The sequence below is a fragment of the Rhinolophus ferrumequinum genome, chromosome 10 (genome assembly GCF_004115265.2).
Source record: "Rhinolophus ferrumequinum isolate MPI-CBG mRhiFer1 chromosome 10, mRhiFer1_v1.p, whole genome shotgun sequence".
NCBI classification, from domain to species: Eukaryota; Metazoa; Chordata; class Mammalia; order Chiroptera; family Rhinolophidae; genus Rhinolophus; species Rhinolophus ferrumequinum.
The window spans coordinates 88,403,490-88,430,142 of NC_046293.1; the positions used below are offsets into that span (position 1 = coordinate 88,403,490).

The following is a 26,653-nucleotide window of genomic DNA, read 5'->3' on the forward strand; positions in this document are numbered from 1 at the left end:
AGCTGTCCACTTACTTCGAGTCTACTAATCAGTCGTCCTACTGAAAAGAAGAGTTTGGTGGACAAAAAGTCCTTCAAAACCACAGAGGAAACACATGACAGCTACCTGTATTTGCTGACTTAGTCCTTCAGTCATAAATAAACAGCTAACTAAGGATTATCAGACATTTTGAGGACAACCAATTGCCTGAAATAGGTCAAAGATGAAACAAACAGAGGAGCTGTCCTGATGAAAACAGAAATAATTTTTAAAAATAGCAAGAAAGAGTTGCAGCTAAGCAGGTCCCAGGAAAAGTCAATTGAAGGGAAAGTAAAAAAGAAGTCATTAGAACTTGACACCTAGAATATGTTCTTTCTTGGTGCAGCAGTTCAGTAGAAGAGAGCTGGTTTCCTTTTTCTGAGTATAGTTCTATAATAAAGAGTATTTATATACTGAACACTGTAAATGCTGCTTGGTTTTTATAATTCAGAAGAATGGTTTTTATAATTCAGAAGAAATATTATGTATTCAACCATACTTTCATCTCTGTCTAGCACTTATTTCATTCTGTTTTGAATTACAAATATACATGTCTCTCCAACGAGAGAATATGCTCTTCTGAGAGCCCGAGTCCTATCTTTACACCCTTGCTTTACATTTCTGCTCCCAAACAACTAGAATAGTACCATGAATATTTGGTATTCGGCATATGTTAATTTCATTTGCTTTTTCTGCCTCTTATTTAAAAAGTAATTTGTGCATATGACAAAAGATTCAAAGAATACAGCAAGGTATAAACTCCCTACTGCTCAGAGTTAAATAAATAGCTAATTCCATCACCTTTTACAGCAGGGAGTCAAGAGAAACAAGTAATGCTTAAATAGCTAGTATATATTTTGAATTATAAAATCAGATGGAACAACAAGTGAATTTTAAGTAGTGCAATTATTTTATCATGGTTATTCTATTCTAAAAAATTAAAGGCTTAAAGGATTCATCTGTGAAACAGCATTATATAAATGGTAGGATAATTCTAAAGGCTCCTTACCTGAATAGCTTCCACTTTAGCTGTCCATTCTCGAGCCTTTTGTAAGGCTTCTTTCAGGGACAACACATTGGGTAGAAAGGCTGGAATGTTCTTAGCTTCATTCACGATGCTTTCTAAACTAGCCACGCTGTGCCGTGGTCTAAAAAATATAAAAATGAGGCTGATGCATGAGGAAAAGTCAAACTGCTACTAACATTTACATAACATTTTAGAATGTGTAGAGAACTTTCATATACATGATTTCATTTAATTCTTACCACAATCCTATGAGGAAGGCAAAGTAACTACCATGTTTCCCTGAAAATAAGACCTGGCCGGACAAACAGCTCCAATGCGTCTTTTGGAGCAAAAATTAATGTTAAGATCTGGTCTTATATTATACTATTACTATATTATATTATATCATATTATACCTGGTATATTATATCATACCATATCATATATACCATATCGTATCATATTACATCATACCTGGTCTTATAGTAAAATAAGACTGGGTCTTATATTAATTTTTGCTCTAAAAGACGCATTAAAGCTGATTGTCCAGCTAGGTCTTATTTTTGGGGAATTATTTTCCCCAAAGTCATTTAATGTATAAATGTGCACAGCTAAAACACACATGTCTTAGATCCCATGCTCTTCACTATACTAAATTTCCTCTACTTTAGTTCTCCACAGTACCTGAAATTGTCAAATATATATTAGATAGCAATGTAGAAAGCAATAGTCTAGAAATTTATTAACGTTGACTATGTACATTTAATTCAACTATATTCATTAACACCTAGTTACACAAATATGAATAAAATATAGACCTTTATCCTCAACTAATCAGAGAACAAGGTAAGAACAGTACTGGGCACTAAGAACAATTACCACAGGCTCACTACTATTAAAGGTAGTGATTAATTCTGCCTAGGAGGATAAAGAAAGGCTTTGAGCTAGGCCCTTAAGAAATGTGATTTTGTCAAGTGAAAGGTTAAAGGAAAAAAAATATACAGGAATATAATAAACAAAGACAAAGAGAAACGTGAGTTGGTACTAGTTGAAGATGAGGGATCGGTGTGAAGATCCAATGGGAGGGAAGGAGTAAAAAGCAAGAAGTAGGGGGATTTGGCAGGAAAGAAAGATGCAAACTGATTAGGAGGTCTTGTCTTGAGAGCCATGAATTTTGCTATGTAAGCAATGGGAAGTTACTGAGGATAGGAAAAGTTTTGTAATCATCCATGAAATCCTACTACGTGCCAGGCACTGTGCTAGGTCCTAGAGATTAATGCACACAAGTGACAGAGTCCTTGCCTCATGAAACTTTTTAATCTCGTGGAGGGATTATTAATAAGGAGTTATGATGCACTGTAAGTGCAATGATAGAGGAAAGTAAAGATACTGTCAGGATATATACTAGGAGGGCCTGACTGACTAGCAGGTGAAGGAAGGATTCCCAGAAGTGATCCCTAAGCTTTCTTACCCTTTTTGAATCGGAATCAGTCAGGAAACCTAGGGCCAGGAGGAGGGAAGGGTGGTAGAGGTGCACCACAGGAGATGAGCACAGAGTAGACCGTTCATAGGAGGGCAAAAGGTACAAAGACAAGAAAGAACATGGCACATTTGAGGAACTGATGTGTGTGTGTGGCGGTGGGGAGTCACCATGTTTGGAACATAGAATGCAAGAGGAAGAATGGCAAGGGATGAGGCTAGCTATTTAAGCAAGGGGCTAGATTACAGCTTGGCTTATAAATCAGCTTAAGGAATTTGAACTTCATCCCAAGGGAAATGGGAAACAATGAAGGACTTTAATAAGAGAGTCAGATAGTCACACCTGTATTTTAGGAAAATACTAGTTGCATTGTGAACAATAGATTAGAAAGGGGTGAGATCTATGATCTCACCCTGTTGCTATAACCCAGACCAGATACGATAGCAGCCCAGACAAAAAGAAAGAAAGAAACATCGAGGAAACAGAATCAGCATGAGTTGGTAGTTAACTAAGTTTGAGGGTAAGGAAATGGAAGGCAGGGGTCAAGGTTAATTTCCAAAGTACTGGCTTGTTCAAATGAGTGAAAGATGGTACACTTCAAAGAAAAAAGGAACAAAGGAAGAGATTATGGGAAGGAGTTAATTTTGGATATAGGAATTTAAGGTACTGATGGGATATCCAATGGAATTATCTAAAAGGCAGATGGTATCTATAAAAAAAAATATCTATGTTATAGATGAGAATTTGGAGTTAATCAGCGTAAAGATGGTAAATGGAGACAAAAAGTTAGATGCAATTTCCAGGGAGATGTACAAAATGAGCAAAGAAGCGGTCTAGGCCAGAATCTTGAGGAAAGCCATTATTTAAGAGTCAGAGAGAGAAGGTCAAATGCAAAGAGGAGGATATCAAGAAAAGAATGGTCAGCAGTTAACCAACGCTAAGAAATGACGAATATTAAGGATGTGTTTCAGAAAGGTGATTTGGGCAGTTAGAAAAGGGGAAGATTCTATTTCCCACTATTCCCACCGATGCCATCACCCTCTTCTTCTTTACCAATTTTATTTTTTTCATGACATTAAATATTTGAAATTTATTCATTCCTTCACTTACGCAACTCTCTCTCCCCACCAGAATGTTGGCGCTAATATTTTAAAGCTGGGACCCCGTGTGTCTTTTCCCCTACTGCCTGCAAAACACTTAGAATTAATGCCTGGCATGTAGTAGGTACTCTGTAAATACTCACTGAATTGTGATGGTCAAGGGGAAAGATGAGTACTCTAACTAGGTCAGTGACAATGGAATTGAAAAAGATACATATGAAAGACATTTGGGAGGCAAAATCACCCAAAACTGGTGACTAAGTGTAGGAAAATGGAAAAAAGAGTTTTCAAATATTATTACCAAAAAAGTTTCATTCAGACTATGATCAGTTGCATCAGATATACAAATAATATTTGGAATGCAAACCATGTTTTGCACTCCAAAGTTACTTAGTTTTTCCCATTTGATATACTCCCACCTCCTGGAATTAACTGTCATGAATCTGAAGACACAGAATAATTTGAACATTTTGGATAAGAAGCTATGAATATAGTATATATTCTCCATAGCATCTGCAGAGCAAAATACGGAGTATTTTCTTGGCTGAGAAGAATTATGCTGATTAAACAATCAAAGAATTTTTTCCCCCTACCAAATCCATTCAAAATAAGTAAGTACATAGAGACTCTGGAATAAAATGGAAAGGTTTTACATTTGAGCTGTGTTATTTAATAACTATGTGATCTCTCTATGAATCAGTTTCCTCATCCTCACAATAGAAATTATATAAATACTAACCTTAGCCGCTGAAAAGAACATTACAGCCAAATTAGCTGATATATATGCAGTCAAATATGATGAATGCTTTACTTACAACTCAGAAATCCAAAGGGGTACCAATGCTAATTCTCCTGCTTAACATTCTCATGCCTGATGCTTGCCTCTCATTACTTTCCTGCATAAATCCTCCGCTCCAATAAAGCCCATTTAACTTGTCACATGAATATACCCTAGGTATTCCTTAAACTTAGCTTATGACATTTCCCTTCCCTCCCCCACGTTTCAATCCTATTCATTCTTCAAGAATCTACCTAAGTTCTTACTTTTCTCTCAAGATTGTCTTCTGACCACCCAAGCTAACAATCATCTCTCCTCTTCTGAATTCCTACAGCACTGTTCTGTACCTCTCAGTTAATAACATAGTGTAATAAGCTTTATATTTCTTAGCTCCTAGCAATAATATCAGTAATGGAAAGCTCTAAACAAAATACCACCTGATATCACTTAAAGTACCTAACAAAGTACTCTGCATATAGTATGCACATAAAATTTAAAACTATCTACATGCAGACTCATTTGATAACTTACTGACTGATCAGGGAAGGCACAAAACATTTAAATAAATACTTAATGAAACAGACCCTTCTGTTCCTCCTCCCGTTCTACTCTCTTAGTTATTAAACAGGCAACAGTCACCAACATATGTGTTCACCTTGCCTGTAGGCAGACCTTAGCCTTTTCCTCCCATCGCTCAGAGACTGTAAGGAGCTCCTGTAGTTCAGCCATGGCCTTCTCCACAGCATGGTGGGGTGCCAACCCCACCCCAGAGTCTATCAATTTCTTCATGACATCCAAAGTGACTTGCTGTGGATCTGACAGAGTCAGTCTCACTTCATCCAACCATCGAGCCTGTTGTAGCTCTTGCTTTAGTCGGGCTAATTCAGGTAACTCCACATAGAGACTAGAGCCCATGTCTATTAACAGCTGGAGTTTGGAAGAATCTGGGGTTTCATCCATCATGGCCTCTTGCGCACGTTCGTGAAACTCTTCCACATCATCAAGCAGATTCTGAAAAGATCAAAAGAATAAAAATAAGAAGTAAATTTAAAAGACACAGAATGAGTATGTAATATACATATTTGATAGGCAACAGAATAGACACAGTTTTGATAGAACTATCAAATTCTAGACCATCTAATAATCTCACCACCATAGTACCAAATAGATACGATAGTGAAGGGCATAAATATGCTTCTCTGTAATGACTTACACATTCCTACTTTTAAAATATGATTAATTTAAAAATATTTAATGACTGCTGACTTAGATGCAGGCAGGCACTGTTCTAGGGACACAGTATCAAACAAAACATACAAAGTCCTTGTCTTCAAGGAACATACATTTCAATGTAAGTGGCCCCTGAATACATGAATAAAATGTTAGTTTAAGTGCCAGGAAAATGAAATAGGGCAACACAATAGAGAATGACTGGAAGGGGGCACATATTATTTTGCAATGGTCATCTGGAAGACAGATGAACCGAAACAAAAATGAGAAGGTAGATGTGGGAACCTTATGAAACGCTGCGTAAAGAGCAATTCAGACACGACAAATAATAACTGCAAAAGCTTTTAAATAGAAATGAGCTTGGTGTCTTGTTCCAAAGTGGATGATGGGAGAGAAAAGTAGACAAGGGACTGTAGATTCTAAGTTTGGATTTCATTCTAATGGCTTTGGGGAACCACTGGAGGATTTTTAACCATGGGGAAGTGATATGATTTGATTTATACTTCACACAATCACTCTGGGTACTAAATGAAAATGAACTGTCATGGACAAGAGCAGAAGGGAGACCAGTTAAGAGGCTGCGGTTTAGAACATGGTTTAAGCAATGGAGCTGATGACAAATGATATGCTTTAGGATGCATTTTAGAGATAATAGCAACACTTGTTTATAGACATTGGGTGTAGCGTATAAGGGAAATAAAGGAATCAAGGATTTTGATTCATTAAAAGGCTTTTAAGATGCCTTAGTCTGCCAAAGAGAAATGTATACGACTAGATGTTCAAGTCTTGGAAAAGAACAAAGGCAGTTAGAGCTGAAGATCTGGGACTCAACAGGATATAGGTAATACTTAATGTGACTCGAGAAATAAGATATTAGGACCAAGAGTAAAAAAGGGGTTGAGACTCCAGCCAAGGAGAAAACAATCATCAAAGAAGAGTAAAGAGAAGGAATTGTATAAGAAAACCAGAGTGTGGTGTCACAGATGTTTAGAGGAGAAAAATCTCTCAGGAAGGAAAGTATGGTCAACTATCAAAATGCTCTTATGACACAGAATAAGACAAAAACACAAATTGATAACCCTGATAAAAACCATTTTAGATAACCTACCCACCACCAAATCACAAAAACACACCACAAACTATCAAAAGATTACTAACTATGCAAATTACTATATTTGATATATACTTTTTGGATTTTACATATTCATTAAACCATTAGGGCCCTGGTAATTTCAGAGCTCTGCCTTTTTAAAAGCTTATTAAGTAAAAACTCACTGATACATTCAGATTCTTTTAACCAATTTCGTGTGTTTCAGTTATACCTAAGTTAAATGGGGTTTCTGACCTAAAATTAATACAGAAAAGAAAACTCTAAGCTAGTTTTAACTCCAGAATACTAAAGGAGGAATTACAGGCTAAGAAAGAAATCAAGAAATTCTTACCGACTACTAAAAAAATCTTAAGTAGCAGCACTTAAGTGAGAAAAGAAACAAACAGAACAAAAAAACTAGTCTAAACGCTCTATTCTGTTTGCCCAAAACCATAGCGCATACTACAAAGGATATTACCCAAGAAAAGAATGTAATACTCCACCTTTACTTGTCGAGCTTGGCTGATGACACAAGGGAGACTAAAAAGTTGTTGGACAAAGGCCTTCAATTCTTCCACTGTCAGTTTGGTCCGAGTCCTCCCACTATCTGGGCTCTGCCTGATGTAAAATAATATGACATAAGTAAGAAAAATTCACGATCCTTCTGATATTAAAGGGGCTTCTAAGAATACTAGTATTTAAAGGATTCCCCTTGCAATGATGATCACTTCTAAATTTGGTTTTTAGCTCGTTAGTTAATGATTAAAGATTCATCTCTCCAAATTATAGTTCTTCCAAGCTAACAAGTATTATATATTTCAAATATTCAATAAATTCCTCACAGTAAAGTATTACGTTCATTGATAAAACAGAATCCTCTATCTCAAGAAGATTAAAATGAGAAACAAGGCACTTAACCTGGCTTAGGAGACAATAAATCCTCTGTGAAACTGATTCAAAATTTTGTTTGTATGTGCATTTACCTAAAAAAGGGTTCCTAAGCTTTCACCAGATTTCTAAGGGGGTCAGTGACCCAATGACTGGTGAAGATTTGCTGATCAATGTCTCTAAGGAAAGTTTTCAGATGAAATGTTAGATAAAAAATGCACAAAGTAATTTAAAACCTAATGTGAATTGCTATAGAAAAAGCCATTCAGATACAAGGAATGGAATGAATATGAAATGATACCACAGAAAATGTAACACATTAAATCAAGGATGCATTCTTCTATACTCCTTAGTAACAGCTTCCTCTACATCCACGAAGATTATTACTCTTTGCTACAACCTACCCTCAGCCTGTAATATTGTAAATTTATTCAAATATTTATTGCACACCTACTATGTGCCAGGCATTGTACTAAGAACAAAAAATACAGCAATGAAAAAAAAGGATAAAAATTCATGACATTCTAGTCTATCAAACACTCTAGTGGGGCTAGGCAAGAAAGGAGGAGACAGACAATAAATAAGTGAATTAGTGTATCAACAAGTGACAGGGCTAGGAGAAAAACAAAGCAGAAAAGAAGAATAAGAAGGTTGCAATTTTACAAAGGGTTGTCAGAGAAGGCTTCTAGAAGAATGTGGAATCTGAAAAAAGACTTAAAAGAAGTGAGGGAACAAGCCACCTGGATATCAGGGGACGGTAAGTCCACACGGAGCAAAGAGCAAGTGTGAGGGCCCGAAGCAGGAACACTGGTGCGCATGAACACTACGGGGAAGAGGACTGCAGAGTGGGGCAAGAAAGCAGCGGCGCAGGAGATAAATGAGGTCATTACCAGAGGAGGGACGGACATGGCCACAAGAGGTCAAAGATAATGCAGGACCTCACTGGCCGGTTAAAATTTTGGCTTTTACTGTGAAAAAAGCAGAAAACCACTGAAGAATTAAACTCTTCTTAGTCTTACCTGTGTTTCTGTTTTTTGCTCAGAAGCAGCTGAGCCACAGAAGCACAGGTCTCAGCTTCTTTTACAGCGTCCCTGAGTTTTCTAAAGAGATCATTTTCTGGGTACTTCCTATCCTCAGCATCTTCCAGCATTACTCGTAATTCAATCAAATCTGTAAAAATAAATAAAAAGCCACATACTATGACCACAGATATAAAAAGTCATTTAAAAATCTTCACCAACCTCTCTCAAGGGAGTCATCAACCTATTAGCAAAAACACACTGCAGCTGTGCAAAATCTCACCAACGCAATAAAACTTTATGACCAGGTGCTTATTCCTCATCCTTATAGACAATGTCTCTCAGGTAAGGCAATTTCTCTATCTCAGTAAGTCTTTAATGTTAGTCCACTGTAACAATGGCTTCCTAAAATATGCATCTACTGCAAATTAGTTATCTGTCCTATTTTATATATATATATACACACACACACACACACACATATATATATATATATCAATTTTTTTCACTTAAAAAAAGATTCTCAAATAAAAAATTAGGACTATAATCAACTAATCCACTAGTCTCAAATATCATATGAAGCCTAGGATTTTTGCTTAATGGAGCAAAACACATAAAACAAGGCCTCTTTCAAAGTGAAAACAATTTCCAGTGTATACAAACTAAAGGAGGAGACTTAACCTTTCTTGTGGTTGAAGTTGGCAGATAATGCTTCTGTAACATGACTGACCCACGTGTCATAGGACTGTGCCCTGACTTTCACACCATATAGCAGAGAAGGGAGGTCCTCTAATGGGTAGCGATATCTAAAAACAAAACAAACAAAAAACATGGAAATAAAAACTTCAAACACTGACAAATTGAAAGTCAATTAAATTTATGTATAATCAGCTTAAGGAGAGTATAACAGCCCGAAGAATGGGATCCTGTACAAATAGAGAAAATCAACAAAGCCAGAGTTCCACCACAGGGGCAGACAAGGACATGTGAAATCAACTGGTAAAGAACTGATTTTTGCTGCCAAGTTGAGAGCCAAATTTAAAGGAGTGGTCCTCGAGTAAGGAGGCACCAGCCGAGACACAGAGAAGGACTTACAGAGAGCAGCATCAATACTGGGGTTTAAAAGAAGGTAATGCAAGTTGCACGAGAAACTTCTGGATACCTAAGACATTTCTTCTGCATGGGGCAGGGGCACAGATCAGCCGGATGGTAGAGACACACAAGGCGCTCAGGATTACAGGAGCAAGTGAGAGCAGAGAGAAAACATGTGGTTCTGCATGCTGAACACTGTCGCTCATCATCAGGGACAAGTTCAAACACTTCTTCTTCTGACATCAGGACACCCTGAAATACAATTTATGTCATAAGATCAAGTCTTTCTAGTCTTTCAAGCAGCAATTAACTTAATTTATTATGTATTTTTTCTTACAGGTAAATCTCTGAGTTAAGATATAAACATGGGAGGTACAATGGCACATCATCAAAATATTTTCTAAAAATAATCATTACTAATATTTTTTAAGTGGGGAAGACTAAAACTTGGTGTCTAGGAATGCACATCTGACTGATAAAACTATTTTAACAATGCAAGGAAGTTATTACAAAGGTCAAAATAGCCAGGGACGGTTGGCCGGATGGCTCAGTTGGTTAAAGTGCAAGCTCTTAAAAAGAGGGTTGCCGGTTCGATTCCCACATGGGCCAGTGAGCTGTGCCCTCCACAACTAGATTGAAGGACAATGACTTGGAGTTGATGGGCCCTGGAAAAACACACTGTTCCCCAATATTCCCCAATGAAAAATTTTTAAAAAAAGTTAAAAAAAATACTTTTTCAACTTGAAACCAAAATAGCAAGTCTAAAAATATGAAACGTTTTCCAAACTAGTGATTTTTGCATTCAACTTCTAAAGGGATCAAAGATGAAAATGAATTCTTCTATATGTTTAAATTTTTCACATTCCATAAGCAATAGCAAATACAGGAAATGTGCTCGGCAAACTCACCATTTGTACAACAGACTCCCTTAATCGTGTCTCTTCTTCAGTCATGAGAGTCAATTCTTTGCACACCATGGCAGCCAGCCCTACATCTAAGCATTCTGGATCTGCTGCCATTTTGAAAATGAGTTCCTCGTGTGAAAAGACACAATGGCGCCTTAATCGTCGGTAATGATTGACACACTGTCGTCCAATTGGCAACTGAAACAAGAGTCTCGAATTAAATTACTTTCTTATAGCATATTCCAGAACAGAATCTATATTTACCCGCCAGATCCTCTCCTTTATTGTAAAGAAGACAGAATAACAAACACCATTTGAATATAAAGGGCAAGTGTAAATATTAAACCTTCATGGCCCAGCAGGAATTTCAAAGGACTTCCTACAGAAAATTCCCTTAATTTTTAGATCCTGAGCTTCAGGCATAAGCTGCTGACTTGCTACTCATTATCTACATCAAGAAGTACAAGTTCCTTGATATACATAAATGAGGTAGCAAACTCTTTTAGATCTTTCAGTCTAACACAAGGCTACCCTTATGAGAAAAAGAAAAAAAAAAGTCAGGCTAAAAAGGGTTCGGCGGACATATTCAGCATTGACATTTCCACAGATGTTATTAGAAGTAAAACAGAAAGAACGAAGGAAAGGAGGGCAGAAGGGAGAGATGGGGGAGTACTACTTAAGCAAGTCACACTGACTTAATTTTTTTTATAAGGACCAAAGCAAAAGATGATTTAGATTTTTGCATTTAGGAATTCTTTTAAAAACAACCTGACTTGGGGGTGGCCGGTTAGCTCACTTGGTTAAGAGTGTGGTGCTGGTAGCACCAAGGTTGCCGGTTCGATCCCCACATGGGCCACTGTGAGCTGCACACTCCTTGAAAAAACAAAAAACCTGTCTGGCCTACAATAAATACAAATTCAGAATAGATCTTGCGATTATATACTTGCTTTTCCCAAAGTGAAATAAGTCACTAAATGATCACTTTTCATAAATCAACAGATACATTCCATGAGTTAAATATTGAAAATTTCTTTAACTATCAAGTTTTAAACCAAATGAAAATACTAGCTATACTATACACACTCTCTCTCTCTTTCTCTCTTGCCAACTTCTTTCCTACACTCTAGTTGAAAAATTTATGTGGCTAAAAAGAGTTTTTGTTTGTCTTTGAAAACTGTATGTACAATAGAAAAAATAAGAAAATGGACCGTTAAGAACCTTCCAGAATTCACCTCCATTTTCAGAAAGGAATAACAGGAATCACAGTTCAGGAGTATGAAACTATCTCTGAATAAACCAGTATTTCCATACTCTTCCAAAGAAAAAAGTATTTCCCAAGAAAATATATATATAACTTATGATAAGAAAGTATTTGTCTATTAATGATATACAACTCTTTCATTTGATTTTTACATATTTACTCTTCAAACATTACTCATATGGCCTTAATACAAGGGCAAGTAAGAGAAAACAAAGCTGTGAGATATACAGTTCTCAATTATTACAATATGAGAGGAAGCCACATAAAACAGAGCTGATTATCCATTGTGGCTTATAAAAATTAGTACTATCATTTTATTCTAGATATAAGGCTGACATAACTTTGCATTTATAACATACTCTTCTTCTCAAGAGTATCCAGGTCTTTCACATATATCATTTCACTTGTTCAAGATTATTAAGTGAATCTTAGCATCTTTACATACCAGATAAAAAAACAGGCCCAAGTTTAAAAAGCTGCCCAAGGATGTATAGTGCCAGGTGGGTACTAGATTTTACCAGGGAGATCACTGCATAAATTATATAAATGTCTAACCACTATGCTGTACACCTGAAACTAATATAAAATAATACAGAATGTCAACTATAATTGAAAAAGAAAGGTAAAAAAATAAAAGCTGCCCAAGATCAAACATCAATAGTAGTGAACACATTAAAGGGAGAAGCCATTTCTAACTCATTTCTGAATCTCCATTTCCCACCCTACACCTTGCCAAAGAGCAAGTAATCATAAACACTTAACAAATGTTAGCTGAATTTTTAAAAATAGAGCGTAAGCCCAAGGCAAAGTCCTAAGTTTGGTCTCGCTCTTGCTGCTTCCTAAGCTTAAGAAAGTTTAAAATTACTACATCAAATAAGATTGTTCATTATATCATTTCATTCATTAGCCAAGGAAAAAAAAATGGTGAATCATGAAATTTAATTAAGGCACCCACAGAAAACATAAGATCCAGTATTACTAAAGAATATCCCCCCAAATGTTGAGAGGTGGCAAAAACTATCACTAAAAGAAAGTTAAAGGCAAAGAGTGTATTATAAATTTGCAGTCTTTTCCCAACCAATATGACATAATTATAACTAATTATTTTTTTGGTAACTACCTCATACAAAAGCAAAATAATAATCACTGGCATCATTTACACAGAAGTAGAGCCCACAGATATCTAAATACTAGTTACTCTTTAGAATAGATTTTTAAAAAGGGAATATAGAAAACATAAAATGGCAGGAAGAATAAAATAACCTAATTATCCATCAGAAGGAAATAATAAAGATATTATTTTAAATAAAAGTCACAGAGCTAGATATTTGAAAATACAGTAGAATTAATTCTTGAAAACATCTGGGTATCTTTACAAAATCCAAAAGTGCTCAGAGAAAGCAAGGACCTTAGAGGAACCATATTCTCTGAGAAAAGATTCAGAAAATATCAACTAACCATTTAAAATTCAAACAGGATGGGGAAAATAATGAGTGAATCAGAAGAACTACAAAATCTTCCAAATAAAAACTGTAATGGGAACTCCAACTGAACTTTCTAAATTACCACAGCCACTCCAGTCTCTACTGAAATATTCACGAACCCAACCTCCCCAACTAAGGAAAATGGCAACTAAGGTGCATTTGTCAGGGATGTTAGTAGACGTACAACAGTTACTTGCTATAGAACAGACCCAGTCAGCAGTACAGAAGTTCACAGCTTCAGCGAAGTTGTAGCCCTGATTAAATCCAGAATGATAGGCACGAGGAAACGTCACAACAAACTCGCCAGCACACTGATTGGTCCTGTACACCTAAATGCAAATTGAGAACAGTGATACAAAAAAAACAAAATAAAAACAACAAAAAAAAGGGAGACAGATTTCATCAGTCAGTTTCAGAAGTATTTTCTAAACTTAAAAACAATAAAGCATTAATCTACACACATCAGATGATGCTAATCAAGTTTAAGCAGCAGCCAGAATTCCACCTTCTTAAAATGGTCACTGATAACAAGGTATAATAATTCATGACAAGAATTAGCCACCAAAAGAAATTCTCAAAAGAGAAAACATTACTCCCACTGAGCTACCAGTTTCCTAACTTGATAAAATTTTTACAATTAAGAAATTTTTATTCCTTGTATCATTGTGTTGTAAATAGAGGTAAAGGATGGAACTTGCTGCTCTTAATTTTTTTGGAAACTAAGTAATTGATTAGTTCATATGTAATATGGAGACATCCCAAATATCAGTTTTCCTGAATCTCACCTTGTTTTATGGTAATACGAAGTGTGTTTGGAAAGTCCCAGATTCTAGTATAAACTCACTCCTTAAAGACAAAGTAGCACTACTACTAATGTACTATCTCATTAAGATTACAATATCTAACTATATGTAACAAACTTATTAAATTTATACTTTATCAGATGTTAGTAGCTTAAATTTAATCATTTCCAAAACTGAGTGGAAAAGTAGAAAAGGTATTCATATATGTTTACTTCATCATCTTATATGAAAAAAAGTTGTGAAATCTTTACATGATCTCTAAAAGGATAAAGTATTAGTTATTAAAACTACCACTTAAAATGCTTAAACTTTGATTAAATAGTGGATAATAAAGAATTAAGATTTTTGTAAAAACCGGGATATAATTGTTTACTGAAAACAAGGCTATTTTAATAGATAGCTATATATAAAGTATGATTCATACTTTAAAGTACCCCTTTCTTAATCAAATGTTGTTCCCTTCAGAATATGAATCTAATTTAGCTAGAAGGTGATATGATCTTTTATATCCAGTTACAAAACAAAGCATATGTTGTGATTCTATCTAATCAAAAGCTAAAATAACTTTAAATTGAAAATACTGAAGGGAGACACAAAGACTCACAGGCACACCATGGTCCATTAGCACATTGGGGTTCATGATGGTGACTAACTGGTGTAGAAGATCCGGCTGGGATTCAAATAATTCAGGGGCCAGCTCCCTCATCACCTCCTCCAGTTGCTCTGCAGCATGAGATGGCACACCATACCATGTCTTTGGCTCCCCCCTAGCAAAAGAAATCACTGTTTAGCTAGGTAGACCATGGTACCAATGAGGCAAGAGTCTCTGATTCAAATCCACTAAATTACAATTAACTTTGTCTTGTTCCATGGCCACAGATTACATGCCCTGAAGCGTTCCAACCATCTCATAATAGGAGGTAAGAGCGTATGGATAGACAGATACATACTTATCACTGCTATTAGAAAAGTAATTCTAAACACATGAACTCTTTAAGGTGGGTCAGTAAATACTACCTGCACACAGGAAAGATACTGTATGAAAAATACACACTGTTCCAAAGGATACTGACATACTTCCTTGATTCATAGGAAGGAATTGTATATTCTAATTACCTCCACAATGATCAAAGTAAAAGTCAGTGCTCTCTAGAATACCTTTACATAACTTCACTGAGTTCAATTTTACTATGCCAGGAAATAAGCCTAGGCTAGAAATTGTTGAAACCCAACTGAGTAAATTTTTAATTTTACTTAATTTTAACTAATTTAAATAGCCACATGTGGTTAGAGGCTATCATATTACACAGCCCAGCACTAAAGCAGAGAAAGAAAATCACTCGAGTTTTCCACTGTGATCTGAGTATTATTTTCCTGTGTTATCTGAGTATTATTTTCAAATGGAGAGAAAAAGTATCATTTAGTTAAAATAATAACCTGGACAAGGAACTGGGTAAGTAAATAAAAGCTGTGGGTGAGATACAAAAAGTCAACAAAAGAATTTAATGAATACACATGTAACTTAAGCATTTTTAGGGAAAATGTTATTAAAAGGAAAAAATCATTTGAATATTTCAAATTCTAAAGATTTCGTTAGATCTTCAGTATATAAACTTTTAACGTCCTACTTTGCATATCAAAAGATATACCAAAGTAATTTTCATGTATACCAAACAGGTGTTCATTTGGTCTAAACTTCTAGGCTCTGGGCATGTACATACTTTAAAAGGGAAGGTGTGTGAGATGTATCCTTAGACCACTTAGACTTCTTTCATCAATATATTGTCCTACTTTTGGATAGGAAATACTTTGAAATTCAGCTCTCCATATCACCTAATATTACTACATCTTTAAAAAGGTTACTAAGTATGTATGCTGTTAACAAAGACTGTACATACCAGTGCAAGTAATTGATGGAGTAACTCCAGTGATCTTCAATATGCCAGCAAAAAGACGAGAAACACATTCCCACATAGAGCCATGGCACTTTCATACCAGAGATGTCTACATTGATATGTGCAAGAACAGACTGCTCTAGAACAGGCATGTTATTCAAGTTCCAACCAGAAAGCGCATATTCCTGCAAAGAAAACGTAAATGAGGTATCAGAAATGACAAGTGCTTAATAGAAATCTCAAGGGAGTCTTCAAAAAAAAAAGTAAAACTTTCATATTTACAATCTAATCCAGAGTTTGTGCTCCCTGCTCTTGAATACATTTAACATATACCTAAATAGTGAATCCTATCTGCTGTCTAGGTGTTATTTATAATAGATTTCCCTTTACTTCAGATACCTCGTTTATGCTGAAGCATATAACCAAGGCTTTTTATTACTCATCCTAGCTTATCAATAGTGATTCATTTTAGTAGATCACTATTATATTTCTACTTGATCCCCAGTAGCATAACTTCCCAAAATGTCTATCACTATTTTCAGAACGGTGCCAGATACTGAGGACCTAATGAGATACATTATCCTGAATTTGTGGCAACACTGAAGACAGATAATACTGCAAGTCACCACGACCACCCCCCACTATCAGCTCACCTAGAAATATTAAATTGTAACAATAACAAAAACATCTGTTTCATGGATGAATTCAAAAGAGAAAAGAATTCCCAGTTTCCAGAAACAAAGAAAGGGAATACAGACAGAAAAAAAGGAAAGCAGTTGTCTGTTTTCATAGAGGTTTCTAACTGAATTTAATAAGCACTTATCACTGAGTTTCAAATTTCAAACACCCACTCCTAAAGACATATGAGGTAGAGACTCAAAGTTCTTATCATCCTTGTGGACAGTTCTCAAAGCAGGGTCTGGGAAGCCCAAGACTATTTAAGAAGACCTGCAAAGTCCAACTATTTTATAATTAATTCTGAGATGTTATTTGCCTTTTTCACTACCATTCTTGCAAGAATGCAGTGTGAGTTTTCCAGAGGATATGTGGTATCACAATGACTGAATGTAGAAACAGCCAGCAGAATCTAACTGGCTCCCATTAGAAGGTTCATAACTGTTGAACCTGGATGCCAAGTACTGAGGGAGGGAAGTAAACTATTATGTTTACTTTTATACATTTGAGACTTTCTATAATACAGAGTTTGAAAATAAAACCCTCAACGTAAGAGGTTAAACAGCCAATGACAAAGCTGAAGAGACTGAATCTGTAACTAGACAAACAGAAACTATAAAAGTGTAATTATCAGAGGAGGAGAACTGACTCTGGGTGGTGAACACACAATGTGATATATAGATAATGTATTACAGAATTGTACACCTGAAACCTATGTAATTTTACTGATAATTGTCACCCCAATAAACTTTAAAAAAAAAAAAAAGGAAAAAAAAGTATCAGAGGATAAAGTCCAACATAGATTTAACTAGGAATTTCAATAAAAAAAATAATAAAGAGATACGACACTTACACTCAAAGGGCGTAAAAAAAAAAAAAGGCTTTCAAAAAATACTACTCAATACATTTTTTAGCTGGTTGGTCAGCTGGCTGGCTGATAAAAATAATCTAGTTGGAGACAGGCCTACATAGAAAAAGTTTCAAGATAAGGCACTATACGTTAAATTCCAAATACAGACAAAAGAGTAAATTCTATAGTTCTTCAGAGGACAACAAAATAGTAATCATCGTGGGTTTGCATTGTTAAGAAAAGTTCATGGAAAAGGAAGAACATGAGTAAAGCTTGAAAGGATAGACAAAATTTGAAGGTAAATGACAGAGAGACAGAATATACTCTAGCTGGTGAAGGGAATAGTCATACTCAGGAATACAGGAAGTAAGGCTAGGAAAAAAGATAGTATATTTAATCTTAAATTTCAAACTTAGAAGCTTGAATTTAATCTTATAGTCAAAAGGAAACTAAAACAAATGTATCTTAAATATTTTTAAACTTTGATTATAGAAAATTTCAACAAGAGTAGGCAGAATTAGATAATAAATTCCCAAAGACTCATCAATCTTAAAACTTTAAATGAAATATGTAAGAAAGACTGCAGAGAAGCAATTAGCAGAAAACAGTTAATATAGCAGGCCTAAGACAGCTATCCTTCAAAAGGTCTGCTTAAAGTTTGGCCCTTGGGTGGCATTAGAACTTTCATGGTAAACAGTGCCCTACAATGATCGAGTGGTTCACAGTGCACAGACTATGCAATGTGGCTTACCCATACTTCTTTCTCTCCGGGAGTATAAAATTTTGCTGTATGTTGGGCAAAGGGTGCCTATGTCGCCATCCCCCAATAAAAACCTTTAGCACAGAGTCTCTAATGAGCTTCCCTGGTAGGTAGGCAACCTTCACCTGTCATCAACTTGACACTGAAGTAATGCAGTGCATCCTGTATGACTCTACTGGGAGAGGACTCTTGCAAGCTTATACCTGGTTTTCTCTGGGCTTTGACCGTGCATTTTGCCATTTGCTGATTTTGCTTTGTACCCTTTCATTGTAATAAATCACAGCCATGAGTCCTCCTAGAAAATCACTGAACCTGGAGATGGTCTTGGGGATCCCCATCACAAGTGGTCATTATGTAAGAAAGACCATGGCAATCATCCCGACATAGGACCAAGACAAGGATGGTAGTAGTGGGAATGGAAAGAGGCCAATCCTATAGAAAATAATGAAGAATGAATTAACAGGATTCAATGATTTAATATGGAATAAGGATAAGAAGAAAAAATGTTTCCAAGGAAGGTTTCAAGTTCCATGCTATCTTTATTCCTCAGAAGCCCTGTTTGTAAAGCACATTGTATTCATAAGACAAATGTATTAACTTTGAAAGTACTTTTCCACTGAATTATGGTACCAGAGAACTGTGCTATCAGATACCAAAAGGCTAACTCATACAGAAGGTTTAACACAAATGTACAACTCCCGGTGAAAAACTAGTAGTTATCTATCATTCTAAAAGAGTAACTTTCAGAGGAGAGTATCAAACTGACATAAAATATAAGTATAAAAAGTCTGAAGATTTTACACACATTTTCTAACTAATCCTTACAATCTTTTTGTGCTAAATGTGTTCTCTCATTCTATCTTACAACATAAAAACAGAATTCTGAGTTAAACATTATTATTTGTAAAATAAATAGTAAATCCATGACCCAGTCTAGGGAAAAAAAAGCTGTATCACCTATCTCTTCATACTATGGGTGGTGTCTTTCAAGCCCAGCATTTCTCCACATTCTTACATGAAGGTGAATGGTGCAAAAGCAGAAATAGATAAAATGAAATGTTCATACAAAATTTAAATATGAAGGATTAATATTTACATTATTAATATTAGTTACCTAGGATTGACAATGTTTAAAAACTCTGTAACCTTCTAAGATTACAAGATGAAATATCTATTCAAGAACAACTTAAACATTCAAAACAGCAAATAATTCAGAAAAAGAGCTATAAAGTGAAGTCTTTTCCCAGTAATTAGATAACTGCCTACCATTTGCCAATGAAAAGGATACAAAGAACCCCAGACTGATGCCATTCTTCATACTTTATACAATCCAGGTTTAATTCAGTCATATTGAACAAATACTTGTATACGTTCCAACACTGAACTCCTCCTACAGAAACCATCCACATATAATCTATGTTCTCCACCCATTGTAATCATTTCTTTCTCCCTTAGTAAAACCCAGTGTCTATTCTCAATTCTCAAATCAGTATTATGTTTCCCCAAAAAGAAGATCTAACCGGAAAATAGCCCTAGCATAATTTTTCAGGATGACATCCCCTGACCATAAGCCCTAATGTGTCTTTTGGAGCAAAAATTAATATAAGACCCAGTCTTATTTTCGGGGAAACATGGTATTATCCTAATCTGATTATCCTAACCTGTGTTTTACCATCAAAGGAGGAAAAAAAATCAGTAAGGCTAAAATAAGAAGAAAGCCAAAAGACACAACATTCGATAATAAACAAACAAAAAAACCCCAAAAACTTCATTCAGTACATACCAAGTGCTCAGATATTTCTGAATGGATGGCTAACATAACAAAAAAATAAGATGGTACTATGAATAAACTGGGTAGGTAACGCTATAAGGAATTAGAATGGACTGGACAGGCCAGGAAGGGACTCCAAAAATAAAAAAGGTAAAAAAAATAAAATTAAATTAAAATTAAAATAAAAAATAAATAAGGTAAGCCAGGTACAGAACCATGAAAGTTAATACTCCCAGTTCTGTTTAAAAAGGAATATGTAACTCCGTATGCATGACATATAACTACTGTATAGATACATTGTATCTGTAAGGACACACGAAGATGAAATAGGGTTTTCCTCTATCAGCTTATAAATCTGCGTAGGAGGGAGACCTTTTATCGGAAAGGACTTCCAGAAATGATAATGTGAAGAGGTTGGGAAATTCCCCTTCAGAGAAAACAAGGATAAATCTGGACAAGATTATGAGAACAAGGCCAGCCCAATGGCTCAGGTGGTTGAAGCACTGTGCTCCTAACACTGAGGTCGCTGGTTCGATTCCCACATGGGCCAGTGAGCTGCGCCCTCTATAGCTAAGATTGTGAACAACAGCTCTCCCTCAAACTGGGCTGCCATGAGCAGCTGGAGGTCGGCGTGGGCTGCTGTGTGCTGCCAGGAGCAACCAGCGGCCAAGGTGGAGTGGCTGGTAGCCAGCATGAGCGGCCGGCAGCCGGGGAGAGCTGCCGTGAGCGGCTGACCAACGACTGGCGACCGACTGCCTCAGCCGGAGGGGTGGGGAGTGCAAGGCTTATAATACCACCAGCATGGGCCAGGGAGCTGTGTTCTACACAACTAGACTGAGAAACAATGGCTTGAACCGGGTTGGGGAGGGGAGTGGAAGAAGGGGGGGAAAGATTATGAAAACAACCATTTCAACGCACTAGAAATTGACCAAAGGCAAAAACCAAACTGAGAAGCCATTTACTCTTGAAAAACTAAAAGAAGGCTAAATAAAGACATTCCCAGATAAGCAAAGACTGAAAGAATTCGTTGCTAGCAGACCTGCACTACAAATAAGAGCAGTACCAGGCTGAAAGAAAATTACCCCACGATAACTTTGATCCACAAGAATGAATGAAGAGCGCCAGAAATGGTAAATATTTGAATAATTATGTAAAAAAGTGTATTTCTTCTCTTCTCAATTAAAAAAATAAATAAGGTGGTTTAAAGCAATAATTACATTGCTCTGTCGTGTTTATATACTATGTAGACAATGCACAAGAGAGAGAGAAAGAAATGAAGAGACACGGTTTCGAAGTTGTTGTATTTGATAAGTTAAAGATGTACATTGTCAATAAAGCTGTTTAAAAAAAAGATGCATATTATAATTCGCAGAACCACTAAATAACTCAAAAATATATAGAAAAAAAAACCCCACAGGAATTAAAATAGTATTATGAAAAATGTCTGCTTAACATCAAAAGACCGTAACGGAGAAACAGGAACAAAAGACATGAGACATAAGAAAACAGTAAAAGAATGGAAAAATATTTACCATGGAAATGGTAACCTTAAAAGAGCTGGAGTGGCTATACTTTTAATTGTAATCCTTCTGCACTATGTAACTTTTTAAAAAACTATGTATAAGTCTTTTAATAGGAGATAAAACTTTTAATCACTGCCAATTATAGAGGGACAGAAAAAGTGACAAGGACTAAAGTAAAAAGAACTGAATGATCATCTTAATTCAGCTTTCTACATAGAGAGGTCATCTCCTATGTGATGGGACTTCATTATATGTTACAGTTTAAACATATATTTGAAAACCTACCTGCTCAGATGCTGAAGGAATCTAAACTGTGGACTTAACAATGAAATGTAATTTTTTTTTTCTTTTTAAATCTTAAATCACCTTGTAGATTTTCAAAGAGAAACAGCTAAGCAGGTTTTTTTTTAAAAAAATGGGGTTAGTTTTAAACTAATTAAATTGGTTTTAAAATGCAAAGTTAAGTAATTTTTAAAGTTGCTTTGAATTTATTGTTTTTAAACCTGAAGATTATTTATACTGTCCAAATCCTACATATTTAATATTTTAAATGAACATGGTCCCTCATGTTTAGAGAAATGTGATTTTTCAACCATGAAAAGATTAAATCAGCTTGGGGGATAAGCAGAAGTTTAGATACTATTATCTGCTCTGCACCTCTTCTTCTGGAAGCATCTTTCTCCGACCATCCTTTACAGGAAATCCACTTCCAAAGTCTTTTGAGGAGATATCAGCTCCATATTCTACAATAACATCTTCTTCAATGCTGCTCACCAGCCGCCAGAATTCCTTCTCTACTAGTTCTGTGGGAACCATCTACACAAGGAAAACAAAGATTGTATGTTACTAACTCACTATAACCATAACGCACTGTAACATACTATGCAAGTTAAGTAAACACAAACCCTTGATAAAACATAAAACCTTCTCCTGTCCCAGAGTCCTAGCTTTTTCCACTGAGGATGGGGAAAAGCTCAAGACAACTCAGATGTTCAGAAAAACATAATGAACTTGAATTGCCTTTTTCTGCAAGCTGTTTACCAAGACAGATAAAGATGACCTAGGCCATCAAGGAAGAAAAGGGAAACACAAAAATCAAGGCCCAATTTTAATAGCTTTTACAAATTTTTTTGCTAGAAATTTTAAAATGTCTAAGATCCCTTAAGAAAAGAAGCAAACCTCGTATTACAAATAACTGAACAAAAGCAGCAACTACCACATACTTCATGCTTTTCTGTAAAAGATAACTCATAGAGAGCTAATAAACAATTCAAAGATCAAAGTAGATTTCTCAACAGGAGAGTGGATACTGCCACATCAGTGTGTGAAAGAAACAGAAACAGATTCCAGGCCTCTAGGCTTCAGAATTGGTGGTCTATCATCTTTTTCATGCGGTCCCTGTTTTCTACAAAATAACGTAAGTAAAAAGCAAACCAAAAGTTTTAGACTTCCTATCTCCCCAAACTGACCTAAAGACAGATACTCACATGGACTGGCATATTGAAATAATCAGACTTAAAATTATCTGCCATTTCTCCAAAACTCTGAAGTGTATATTCTCGTACAGCTTGTTCAAATCCAAAGGCTTCTCGAGGCTTATTACATTCCTGGAAAGAAAAAATATCTGAGATTAACTCACTGAAACTGAACTTTCAGGTACTATCTTCTTTGATCATTTCCCTAGGTGAAGCTAATCCAATCAACCATAGACAGCAAAACAAGTACTAATTACTTGCAACATGGAATCAGGAAATAAAGTTCTAGAACCTTAACTGCATTTTTCAGTTTTCCTGTAGAAAGGCGGTAGTAAGACACCTTTAAACTGGAATTGGCACTATGCTCTGGCACCTAGAGGACTACTCACTCGGAATCAAGCCCAGGGATGCCTATCATTCTCAGAATATCAGGACATCTAGCTATGCAGAACATATTAATAAAGGTTCATGAAGGAAAGAAGGTAATTCATAAGTGTATATACAGTGAATTGCTAGGATATCTACCTAGAAGAATGTTTTTTCTTCTTTTCATAATCATCATGACCAATATCTTAACACAAATACTCGCATAGAACTGCTTCTGAATCACCCAACTTTGAGAATAAGAAATAATTCAAAGGTCATAAAAGACCTCTGAATACATCTATATATGCTTTCTATATACAGCCAACTCCTTCCCTTCCTGTCCCGTTTTGTTAAAATAAGTAAACAGCCTAGGCATTTATTTCATGACAATGACATTATAATCTTTCAAACAAGCTAATAGACACCATCATTTCATCTGGTGGCAAGAAAATAATGCACAATTCCTAAGTTTTAGAGTTTCATGTGTGACTTTTACTTTTAATTTAAAAAAAAAACAGAAATACCCTACAGCCTGTCTTCATTTGTACTGTTTTCCAGGAATATGAACATTCTGAACAAAAGTTTCATTCATCTGTGGCAATAAACAGATCTGTCAAACGATAGTCAGAAAAAGAAACTTTGGAAGGCAAGGTGCCACAAAACAGTTTTTACAGTTCCATTCAGTGTCACTGTTTAAAAATCCGGGAGATTTTAAACACTGAGAAACAAAGAGAGAGTGGAAGCAGCTTTGAGGGATGTGTTTACTCTATGTGTGTATGTATGTGATATTGTTCTTAGTTTATAAAGAATCCGTAAATTGTACCTCAGCAACACACTTAGGACACCTCCAGTCTCCTTTGGGCACATCAGGTAGTGGGGGAATTAAACAAAATGTATGATAGCTGTCATCGCATCCATCACACAAAAGCAATTTATCTTCATTATTTCCCCGACCACAAAACATACAAACATAGAGATCAACCTGTTAAAAAACAAAGTGAAAGTGTATTTTCTGTAATAAGTAATATTAAATTTTTACCAGGAACTCAACTGAAACAAAACGTACACTAAAAAATAAACATAACTTAAATACTGAATACTTTTTTAAATAACTGTATTCAAACAGCTTTCATAGAACTTCCTGCATTTCCTCAGAGCTTCTAATAGGCATGTTATTAACAGCACATCAAGTTATTAGAGTAAAGAGAGCCCACAAATCTAGGGTACTTGAAAGGCAATTTACAGAGCTAAAATATACCATGTCATCCTTCCTAAATACAAATACTCTTTGGTAGAGAATGAATACTGAGCACTGTCTATAATACAGCTCAGGGATTTACAGCTTCATATTTATTCTCTCACTTAGTTACTCACAAGGTCGATGACTTAGGGGAACAGCCTACGTATATGGGACAAAGCAAAACATTACATAAACCAAAGTTGCAACTTTGGAGTCACCATCAAGTCTTCTAATCAAATGAATTAACTAAACGGCATACCAAGATACTAGAGCAAGATAAAAAGTGCAAAACTAAATAAAAATAAATCCTTTCCCTCCTGACACATCTCAGAACACTTACAAAGTTAACAGAGAGAGTTCCTTTCCGTTGTCTCATTTGCATGTTAAATGCGTCTGACCTGTTGGTAATTTTTCGTCTTCGGGAGACCTCATCTTAAAATAAAAATAGTTATATAATAATAGTAAAAACTAATGTTGAGAGCTTACTCTGGACCAGACACTATTTAAAATTGTTTAAATTGTTAAAATCTCACAACACTATGTGGTAGATATACTATTATCCCCCATAGAAGATAAAGAATCGGAAGTACAGAGAAGTTAGATACTTGCTCGGAATCACACAGCCAGTCAGTGGCAGATTTGGGATTCTATTCAGGCAATAAAGCTCCAGAGAGCTTAACTATTAATTCTATACCGACTGTATGTAGTATTTATCAGTGACTAATTTGAGACTAGTTTTCAGATCACTGCCAGCCGATACAATAATTACAAGAATGGAAAAGATAATGAAAGTGCTTAATTCTTAAAAGGGTAATAATAAACATTATAATGTATTTTGTAAGTCCTATCAAGTTTTGAGAATGTTCGAACAATATTATATGACCCTCATGAGTTCAGTCTTCAATCCGAATTATGACTTAATTACTGAGATCATAAAATGTATAGTTAATATGACTTGTGCTTATAATATTTCATTAAATTCTTATACAGTAAAAACATATCCAACACAATCTTTATTGAACTGAGTTTTAAAACTGACACGTATACAGACAGAAAAGTAGACCTTAATCTTTCATCAGAATTTTACTCAGAATTTCAAACACACTAAGCTGAGAATAGTAGGCTTTCCTCAGTTTATTTAAATGAAGTGATATATCAAGGTAATTTATAGAAAATATAAAAATTATAGTTAGAATTTTTTTTTAATTAAAGTTTATTGGGGTGACAATTGTTACTTAAGTTACATCAATTTCAGGTGTACAATTCTGTAATACATTATCCATATCTCACATTATAGTTAGAATTTAAGTCATAAGCACTCTCCACTATCTTTTGATACTAAAAGTCAGAGAATCCTCTGTTTCGCTTTGAATTTAAAAGCTTTCGATCACCAGTTGAACCATTAATTTCACCATTCTCTCATAAACTAGCCTTTAAAAACTACAATAAATTCCTTTGTCACATATTAGACATGCAGGAGGAAAATTTCTCTTCCAAAATGTTCCAGTAATTCAACATAATATGGCTCTTCACATCTTAAATTTAAGATTATCTGCCATCAGAAAGGTGACATGTCTAGGAACTGTTGAAAATTTACAATTCTGAAAATTCAACATAATGTGGCTCCTCACACCTTAAATTTAAGATTCTGCCATAAAAAAGGCAATCTGTCTAGGAATCATGTTGCAAGTTTACAATTCTTAAGAAAAGCCTAAGGCAGACTGCAATTCAAATATTATTTGAATCATGTCATAATCATACTGTTGTACCTTATTTCTTTTCATGACCAAATAACATATTTTACCTTCTTTATCTTTTGCTCCCATTGCCAGGCCCACGACCTTAGGCCCAGCCCCAAAAATACGAAGTTTCTTCAATTCTGTGTTTCTATTTACTTCTCCAGATTCTGACTAAAAAATAAAACTCACATTAGTCTAATTATTC

At 35.4% G+C, this 26,653-nt stretch overlaps 1 protein-coding gene across 1 annotated transcript in view; it reads right to left on the reverse strand.

Annotated features, from left to right (window-relative positions):
* Positions 1 to 26,653, reverse strand: part of KDM5A (lysine demethylase 5A) — a 72,243-nt gene that overhangs the window by 25,564 nt on the left and 20,026 nt on the right. Inside the window, 15 exon segments of the mRNA XM_033116795.1 lie at positions 1,028 to 1,166; positions 5,038 to 5,393; positions 7,206 to 7,320; positions 8,610 to 8,760; positions 9,291 to 9,415; positions 9,772 to 9,953; positions 10,610 to 10,804; positions 13,561 to 13,680; positions 14,759 to 14,921; positions 16,053 to 16,234; positions 22,286 to 22,444; positions 23,116 to 23,235; positions 24,293 to 24,451; positions 25,050 to 25,141; positions 26,514 to 26,619. Coding sequence (XP_032972686.1) covers positions 1,028 to 1,166; positions 5,038 to 5,393; positions 7,206 to 7,320; positions 8,610 to 8,760; positions 9,291 to 9,415; positions 9,772 to 9,953; positions 10,610 to 10,804; positions 13,561 to 13,680; positions 14,759 to 14,921; positions 16,053 to 16,234; positions 22,286 to 22,444; positions 23,116 to 23,235; positions 24,293 to 24,451; positions 25,050 to 25,141; positions 26,514 to 26,619 — 2,364 coding nt within the window.